The following is a 10,367-nucleotide window of genomic DNA, read 5'->3' as shown; positions in this document are numbered from 1 at the left end:
CCTCACCTACCTCTAACTAACTTGTTAAGTAAGTGTGGAAGTGCCGCAGGAAAAAGCCCTCCATTTGCTAACCGAAAAAGAATTTAACTAAAAAGCCATTATGCTCACTAGTTTCGTGTATTTGCTGTTGCGTGCGCACATAACCTAATTTTGTTCAGGTGCAATTTGCTTGCAGAAGCGTGAAGCCAACTGTAACGTTGTGGTACTGGTTTAGGTTGGATTGCCAATATCTTTTTTTGGTGGCAAAGTCGGAACGTTGAATTGTCTGCGCTTATTTATTTTTTTATTTGGCCAAATCAAACGGAAAGGTGCAATCAGAAAGGAGGTTGCGTGGTGAATGACTAAATAAAAAATTACCAAAAAATAATTAAAAATGAAATTAAAACAAACAAAAAAAAAAAAAATAAATAATAATAATAATAATAATTTAATGGTAAAATAATTAATTAGTAATAATATATGTTCTTCATTATGGCTTAGCACTTTTTAAATAATACGATTTTAAGAAATATTCTGATTTTTTTTTTAGTATTTTTTTAGCACTACCCTATTAGTATTTGAAGTAATTTGTTTGTTGATTATGTATTTAGCTTACTTTTAAAGAAAAATATTTCATGCAAAAAATATATTGTTCAAGAAATATATATTTAGATTGCTTTTGAACAATACAATTTTAAAGAAAAATATTTTGTACAAAAATACGTTTCCTTTGAGGACCATCCTATTAGCATTTGAAATAACTTCTTTGTCAATTATATTAGGTTGTCAAAAAAAGTCTTGCGGTATTTATTACGGTATTTTTTATTGAATTTTCAATTGTTCAAAAAAATTKTTTAGATGACTCATGCCCAGCTCTTGACCAATGCTACGGCTGCTAATATGCCGGTCTCTTTCGACCAACTCAGCGCTATTATCACAATTTTTGACGATAGGCCTTCCGGAGCGTGGCGCATCTTCGACCACCTCTACACCAGAACGAAAACGTTGAAACCATCGTTGTGCGGTGGAAATGGAAACTGTATCGGGTCCATAAACTGCACAAATTTTATTGGCGGCTTGAGATGCATTTTTGCCATTATCGCAGTAGTACTGTAAAATATGCCGTATTTTCGCTTTATTTATGTTTGCGACGCTATAACTCACGAACACGTGTTCAAACACGCGTTAGCGCGTGAAATGAGCTTTCCAAAAAGGTATAGCATGACCCGATGCGACGAATAAAATTAGAACAACGCTCTCTTAGCGCCAACTAGCGAAAATACCGCAAGACTTTTTTGACAACCAATATATTTAGCTTTCATAAAAAAAAAATAATTAAATAGATAACCAATATCTTTTTATTTAAAAAAATACTAACTTTTTTTTATTTAGAACTACCCTATTAGTAGCTGAAAATTTCTTTTTGTACATTATATATTCGTTTTTCGAATTAAAAATATTATCAATATTAATTTTTTAAGCCAATAGTTAGCCAAAACTTTTTAATAACTAATTAATTTTCATGCTGTATTTTGTTGTTTTGCTGTATATTTTGTACATTACTGTACCTTTAGTGAAAAAAAAAAATAAGATAAAATTAAAGATATATTTAATAGTAAAAACAATTAGCTAGAAAGACCAAATGTCATTTTTTGTATAATTCTAACAAGGAGTTAAGGCAACTTGARTTCCATTCGAGATACACGAACCTTTGAGCAAGTATACACATACATACATAATACGTTCAAATATGTGCCGCATTGTCAGACACAGCGGCAGGCACATTTTCAACGCAAATGCCCATACATAATCCATCAATTGGGACCGAGCAAAGGGAACTCAAAATAAAAGCAACAAAGCCATTAATTTTTTCAACTAAAGTAACCCAAGATAACACATATAGCTGGCCATTTCAAGCCATTATCCCGCAATACAAAAGACCATGATCATTTTTAGGGAAGAAAATGAATTTTTTCGGAGTTCTATGCCGAGCGCATGGATTATTGAAATTTGTTGTGARCAAAGGATATGCAGAAAAAAGTACACACTAGTAAAAAGGATATCTTCATATGTACTAATGTATGTATCTGTATGTAGAGCGTTGAGCACATGTTGTGGCGGCGGTAAAGGTGTAAGAAAAAGAGCAGCGCGCAGTTGGTTACTAAGCCAATATAGGGAAGTCAGCAAAGGTGCTGTACGTCGCAGCTGTACGTCGCTGGCAGCTGTTTGCTGTTAATAGATTTTTATGTACCAAAAATTCTTCAAAATAAAATGTGTTGATTTGCATACAAAAGRCACTATATACACAAAAGTATGTTGCCGCAACATGTTGCTAAGCATTTATTTTACCTGCAGCGGCACAAAAATAGCGGCGAAAATGTCTACATMCTTTTTTTTTTATTAATCAAGTGCCAGTCRTGTGAAGCTYAAAAAAGTAATAATAATAATAAATTAAAAAATTTTAGTAGCAGCATTCATATGTGCACTCGCAGACACCCAAATAAACCATTTATCATGTGACTGAGGTACAGCAACAAATACAGCCGGCAAAACAAGCGAACACACGCACACACTCAGAGACAGTTAAACGTCGAGTTGCACATGAAAAACAATTTGTCATTACGGTGGAGCGGCAGAGKCAGCAGCGGCCGCAGCAGCGACGTTGGCGTCAGCGGYACGCACGGMAAACAGCCTCTACAGCCGGCCAAAATAAATGTTGCTGAGTCCAGTTTTGTCTGCTGCTGCTACTGCTTTTATTGAAGTTCAGTGTTGACACGCACAAATTGCCAGTGTGACAAGTCGAGAGCGCATAGTTGAAAGCGAGTCTCACGAGATACACAACAACAACAACAATCACAAAAAATGATAATAAAAAACGTAGAATAACAAACGCATACAAATTGTAGATAGCCGTAAATATATATTTTGCGTTTTGACAGATATTGGTCAAAGTTATCAACGCGCCGCTCTTTGTGCGCCTGTCACTTTTTGACAGTCGGTAATGTCATTATGACACATTTGTTGGTGCTTCAGCGTGTTCGATCTCGCGCTCYCTCTCTCCCGCGCTCTTCCTTAGCATTTTAAGTGTTTATAATGAAAATGGCTGAAGTCAAAGGCAAACAGCTGATTCACTCACTGCCTTCTCTCGGTTCGCAAAAACTCACTTGGCATGCCCTAATGTTCAATACTTTCTTATCATTTTTGTTGTTGCATGCATATTATTACCATCATAGCTACGTAGTACGTTCAATTTTGCMAATTTTTTGACAGYAACYGTCAATTTTGATTAAGTAACATGGCACAGCTTTTCAGGCAGGCGTTCAGACGAAAAAAAKTACATGCARCAAGAATTGTGAATACCATGCCGCGCAACAACACATAGYACCCTCAGCGCTGCCTACTAGTCGCCGAACGGCGCGCGCAGGCTCTAGCGGCCACACTGCCACTTATTTGCAAGTGTGTTTATATGTATTGGCTTGTATCTCTTACGTCTGCATTGATGTTTGTTTGTGTAGTGATTTTGCGCTCCGAGATTTATTACGTTTTCGTGCAGCAATGACCCTCCTTTTTAGCGCTGTTGCTGTCACATACTTGTTGATTTCAATAAATTATTACCATTTATGCAAGTTTTTGGCGCTGCACATACACACACACTCATCCATTTAATTGCATATTTACTGTTTTTACATGCTGCCAGTTGTTACAGTATTAAGTTGCTCTCTTGCAGGCAGCTGCTACTTGCACGCCTCGCCTCTAGAGATGTGTTTTAAAACAATAATTGTTGTTATTGTTGTTTGTATTTCAGTAGTATAGTGTAATTTATGTGGTGTGTGGCAACGTTGACGCTATAAAACAATTTAAAACAATTTAACCATTAATTTTGAGACAAACGTTTTAAGGTCAGCAACATGTTGCACTCAATTATAGATAGGTAAACGGCGTTATGATAGACACGCAATAATGTTTTGTGTAWRTGTGGGTGTTCGGTAAAGAAAGTGAGCTTTTCACATGAAAAAAATATATTTMTCTTTACACTTTTAACAAGTTTTCGCATTCTTTMATTAAAATTGAAAATAARATTGTCRCATTGCCTCAAAGTTGCCCCCTCTTTACTTGAATTCCAAAAATTTTACCATTCCAAAGACCAAACATCTAATGCGCGTWCTTTCCACCGCCACAGTTGCCAAGAGAACATTGCACCAGCAACCGTTGCCGTTAAGTAACGACATTCCAYGCACCAACGCCACTGCAGCTCATTATTTATACGCATTTATTGGTGCCACCATAGCGTGCAACATATCAAATCATGTCCCCCCACACACTTCTTGTGCCCAGCTCAACCATCTCCCACGACACACTCTCCGCGTCTGCAGCATTATGCAACATGCGTCCTTTTACCGACCACCTCGCTATGGATCTGCCATCAGCGAGCCGCCCTGCCGCACCAAATCACTTTCGACTTGAGTTCTAAACTACACACACATAACATGTACATACAACTGTGCCGCCACCCCTAAATGACTTTCAGCGTGTAATATTGCAGCGCGCATCCAGCGGCGTCGGTAGCGCCAAGTTGCATGCAACACACCCACTGCACAGCGCAACCCACAACACCGCATATACTTGTCGTTTGTTWAATAAGTACATTGCTTCATCTCCGGCTTTCCAAAAGTTATGCGCGCACTTTGCTGGCTTTGGCATTTCACAGCTAAAAATGGCTGCCACTGATGCGTCGCTTGCTGCATGCTCTAATTAAAATGCATTACTTAGTACTTTGGCAACTTTCAGCTCAACTCTCATGCTAATTCGCCCACTACTTGGTTGCGCWTTGAGAAATAAAGTTGCAGCCATGGTGTTGCTGTGTAGACGCGTATTTGACTATGACTTGCTTTGTTGTTGTTGTTGCGTATTTGTGCCACACCATTAATGGCTTTTGATGGGCGTTGGTGGCCACATTTTAGTACGCAGTGTTTTCATTACTCGGCGGTAATTAGTAGAAACAAATGCGCTTTTTATTTGAGCTTTAAGTGCGTTACTCTTGATTTTATTGGAGTGTAAATATATATTTTTTTACTTTCTATATATAGTATATTTTTTTGTATTGTATGTGTAGTTATTTTTGTAAATATTTACTTGCTGTGTTCATCTGGCATATAMTAATGAGTTGTTTTTCGATTTTTCACTTTGCAGACATCCACTATTCCCGCTCTTGGCGCTAATATTTGAAAAATGTGAGCTGGCCACATGTACGCCCCGAGAACCTGGCGTGCAAGGTGGTGATGTCTGTTCGTCAGAATCCTTCAATGAAGATATAGCAATGTTCAGCAAACAGGTAAGATTTATATATAGATACTTATATATAGAATTCAAGAGATATTTAAGTAAATTAGCGTTTAAAAATTATTAAAATTATTATACCAAATTTAAAAATCTGCAGGAATCAGGAAAATCATAGCTTAGAGGGTTTCATGTGCCACGATGAAAGGTCTAGAACTCTTTCAAAATCAATAAAGTTTAGTTCTCGCTGTTTTTGAAATAGAAATMTTCACTATAATTATGGCATATTAAATCTCAGGCGATTTGCAGTTCTTATCAAGATTTCGAAGATCCAAGGTTAGGATTTCTTATTTTCTTATTCAAAAACTCTGATACTTTGTATGTAAATCATCACTCGCCAATTTCAGTGCAAGTTCTATACTTCATATCGCCACCTAAAATGTCTAAAAATTTCAGCAGCCGCTGTCAGATATAACCAGTWTATAACCAATTTRYAACCATTTTATAACCAATATATAACCYATATGTAACCAATATATAACCATTTTATAACCAAAACTCAAATTTTGCTTCAATATAAGTGGTTGCTATTTTATCGTGTTTCCTTCWCAKGTAAACTTATGAAAACTGKTGTTATTACTTATTTTGCATTTTAGGTGACGACATTCAAAAAACTGTGAAACAAATTAAAATAGCTGCAAATTTTTTTCGAACAATTAGGAATGTTTTGAGAACATCATAAAAGACTAATCTGAGTATTTCATTTWTAAAATAATTTGTCTTGAATTTTCAAGTGTTTCTTCATGTCACTTTAATTTCTAGAAATCAGTTTTTAAACCAATCCATCCATACTTCGACTTTTTCCTCGACTTGACTTTGTTTAAAATATGGTTTAGTAATTTTGTTTTAAAATAAATCCTTAACATATGTGCCACATACTATTTCCGTGAATAACCCTACTTCCTTCCTACTAATTCCCACCGTCTGGGATTTCATTTCACTTTTACCCGAGAAAAGTTTTCGATTTCATTGCCATTTCTAGTATATTCCGAAATATTCACTACCCGCAACTGCACTTAGGCATAAATTCTCTTACTTGCTTACTTACTGAATGATGGATTATATGCGCTACACTTCGCTTACTAACTGACTGCCACGCCAGCCAGCCAACAGATCCACTTGACTGGTAATTGGAGATTATTTTTCTAAAATCCAACACATGTGCCACACACTCGCGTACTTGAGCGCGTACAAAACTGTTAAACGATCAGATTACCGGGGGTAGAATAATTAAATAAAAACAACAAGCACAATGCTAGCTTAGACTGTGAGGGCGAAATTTTCACAAGCGGGAGGCAACATTCAGGCAAAGTCCAAATCAAGCTGAGTTGCGCACAGACGCCTTATGATTTCAATCATTTTGCCAAATCTACGCTGAGCTACTTGAGTTAAAACTCGGGAATTGACAGACGAGCGCTCAAATTAGTATAAATAAGTATGCGTGCATATGTATGTATGTACTTATAAAGTAGGAATACTTAATTTAATTTTTGGTTTCTCCAACATTTGKTTGTTGTTGTGCACATCCGTGGCGTTGAAATTAAATGCTAAAGATKCACAATAAAAATATTATTTCAATGGAAAGCAAAACAATGTTGAGCACAAACAGATGTGACAAATATGTGTGGCAGCCAGGCGGACGGGCGGACGGGCTAGCGGGCGAGTGAGTGCGCTGYTGGTGGACTTAGTGGTGGAATGATGTTGGTTGCAGCACATACTCAGTCATACATTGACATGCGGTGACACATAGCCGCGTAGTCTGCTTGCCAGCAACGCCCTGCTGCCTGTAGTGGCAATGCCCACTAATTGAGCGCGTTTGTGCAACACCATAAGAAACGAAAACAAAAAAAAAAAAATTAAGAAGAATTAAAAATAATTATGAATGTGAAACAAGCACATCGAAAGGAAATACAAAGTCGACGAAAATTGAAAACACAAGTTGCCACTTCCTTTTGCGCGCCAGCAACTGGAGTCGACGCAAATAAATCTCGAGCTGCTTTTAGAGACAGACTCTTTGACAACAAATTAAAAAAAGCAAAAACAAAAAAAAAAAAAAAAAATTTGTGAAAAAATCACTACTGCCACCCTACAACACTTAGGCACTTCCTTTGGCAACGCGCAGCAGTGAGCGCGCACTCCAGCATATGTACTCGCCATCAGTGCGCGTTGTTGGTGACTTCATAAGAACGCACTTGCTGCGCCTGCCACACTGACATTTGAATAATTTACGATGGTTTAACATCAAAATTATGTCCACACTGTGCGGGCGAATGCGCTGAACGGCTTTATGATAGTGTTGAAGTGGATGTTGCACATAATGGGACTGCCGATAGCCACCCTACTGCTGGTTGTGCGTCACTATAGTTGCGGCTGATGATGAACCGTGCCAATGACTGACTGTCGAACCGAAATCGACCTCCCATTCACTAAGCGGTGACTATGCGCGYACATTATTTCGGTATTGTTGTTATTGTTTTTTATTTATTTCACCGAAATAATACCCCAACTTACTAATGTACTGTATATATGTACATATGTATATGTTTGCTCTCCCCCTTCCGCTTACCACGCACTTGCCACACTGCTGCAACAAATTTTTGAGGCGCGTTCACTTCAAGTGTGCAATAAAGAAATGAAAAAATTACAAAAACAATGTAAAAAGCATATATCAGCAGCATGATCGGCATGAACATCAGCGCGCTGGTGCGAGATCACATTAAAAACACCATCAACGCAAGCACCTCATCACATTATGATTGCTGTCTGTCTGCCTGCCCTTCTTTGCGTGCTGCGCCTGTTGTAGTTGCATGCCACATACATACATGCATATATGTAGTACGTACACATAAATATATTTATAAAACACATGTGCTGTTGCGACAAAAATTCAAAAAGTCAAAAGTGGCGTTGCACTGTCAGACAACGCTGTGGCCGCCACAAAAGGAAGTTCAGTTTGCGGCAAAAATAAAAAAATGCAATTTTCAARTTCTACAAAAAAAGTTCAATATGCCAAATATGACATGTCAGTGCAGTGAAATAATAATCAGAAAAATTATGTTTTTATTTATGGCTCATTTGTGGGCTTTTTGATGGCTTTGTTTCGCTACTGAGCCGTTGTTGCTTGAGCGCTGCTCGAGTTGAAGATGCGGTGGAGCCACTGTGGCATGTTACTCACCAGTAAATTTATTTTACTTGTTTTTGGAGGCATTTTAAGCTTTTAAAGCCACCAAATATTATRATCTTAAGGCGAAAGAATATTAATGTTTGGATTAATATTTATATATACTTGCAACTTTTGAAATTTTTGTTCTTTTTATGCTCCACTATAAATATATATCGATGTGAATATTAAGGAAAAAATACTTTAAGCATTTTATAGTATTTGGCAAATTTTTATTTATTGTATTACAATTATTGAGTATATAATATTTTTATAACATTAAAATTTTAAAATTCTTCCAAAATAAAAAATTTATACATTTCACCTCATTCCAACAAAAAATAGCAGCCGCTTGTTGCAGCATTGAAATATATGTGGCACATAACACAAAAGCGTTTTTTTGCATTCCCCCACTCTTGAGTTGCACGAAAATCGCCGGCAACACACATGCAACATTTACTCAATTGCAAAATCTTAATTCCGCACATAAACAACGGCATACAGATTTAGTAGCATAATTTTTCATATACTAATTTGTGCGAATTTCACAGACACACACACGCACCGCCACAAACTAATTTCCAACAACTGCTTAGTGCCACACTTAGCGATTTGCGCAAAAATAGCTCGAAAAAGTGTAATAAGTAGCGAGAATTTGAAAATAAATATAAGCATAGCATGGATTTTCGCAAACGATCGAGCAGTCTGCATGCAGTGTTGTTTACATTGCGACAGCCAGTAGGCAGCCTGTGGCAGCAGCAACTTCATCAACATGCTTATCATGTCGATCATCATTCAAAAGCGCTCCCAAAAGCAGTCGGCTGTGTGTGTGTGTCAACGACGTCATGATTGTCAGACGAATGGTTGTCTTCATCAATGCGCTGGCCGCCATGCCGTGGTGCATCTTCCTTGCAGACTGTTTCTGCCACAAACAAGCAAATGACACCATTGCGACGCGTAAAAATTAAAAACAAAATGCAAATCTACAAAGCTGCTTTTTCGCTTTATTTATGTTGCCAAAAATAACGCCGACACAACATTAGTTGCTTACGCAGTTGTTGTTGTTATTATTTGTGTTGCATTTTCTAAATAACGTTGTGCTCTCTATGCACGTTTGTTGTGTTTGTGTGTGCGCAAAAATTTTGCTCTTTCAGCTTTGGCTGTTTCAAAGTGCAATTGTTGTTGTTGTATGTGAGTATTGTTATTTTTGCAGCTCTTGATGTTTCTAATTTAGTTGCCGCAGCTGACTTTTAGGAACGTTTATTTTCGAAACTCATATATTTTATTTAAGTGTGAAGGAAGAAGCRGCAGCAGCAAAATAAAAGCAGCAAAAACAACAAATCAGCCAAAACAAAAAATTTGTAGGCAGCGAGTGTAGAGGTTAAACTTTGCTGTCGCGCTGGTGAGAGATGTTGCATGCGATGTGTATCGAATGCTTGATGTATTTGTTGCTCTTAAAACCAAAAWWTTTTTTTTTTAATTTTTTTAATCTTTTTTTTGATWTTTTTTTTGTTTCTTGCTTTTAATGCGATTTTTGTTTTGGTTTAGTCGTGTGTGTGCCACATTTCTTAGAAGTGGGGGTAAAATGGTTGTTTGGTGTGAAAAATTTTTCAGGCTCAGCGCTTACCGCGTGTGAGTAAAGTGAGTGTGAGGCGCAACACAGACTGTCGTTTTGTATTGTGGCAAATAGGCGTATTAACTGGCAGACAGATTGCTGACGATAGGCATAGAGCGTGATAAAACCACGCTGATAGTTGACGGCGCTTTGATAGGGAGTGGGCTGAGGGGCAAAGCATGGAAAGTTGTGTTTRTGCGAACTTAAAATTTTTGTACATATGTTATAAAATATTTAAAAATTTATATGCAGTTTTGAGATATTATAATTAATATT

At 37.2% G+C, this 10,367-nt stretch overlaps 1 protein-coding gene across 1 annotated transcript in view; it reads left to right on the top strand.

The window, feature by feature from the left end:
• Window positions 1–10,367, top strand: part of LOC108966610 (homeobox protein homothorax) — a gene marked incomplete in the record, with an annotated part of 311,261 nt that overhangs the window by 33,597 nt on the left and 267,297 nt on the right. Inside the window, 1 exon segment of the mRNA XM_018929605.1 lies at window positions 5,170–5,311. Coding sequence (XP_018785150.1) covers window positions 5,170–5,311 — 142 coding nt within the window.

This window comes from Bactrocera latifrons, unplaced genomic scaffold, assembly GCF_001853355.1.
Source record: "Bactrocera latifrons isolate USDA-ARS-PBARC rearing strain unplaced genomic scaffold, ASM185335v1 scaffold_166, whole genome shotgun sequence".
NCBI classification, from domain to species: domain Eukaryota; kingdom Metazoa; phylum Arthropoda; class Insecta; order Diptera; family Tephritidae; genus Bactrocera; species Bactrocera latifrons.
The sequence above is the reverse complement of the archived record's forward strand: the minus strand, read 5'-3'. Positions and strand labels throughout refer to the sequence as shown.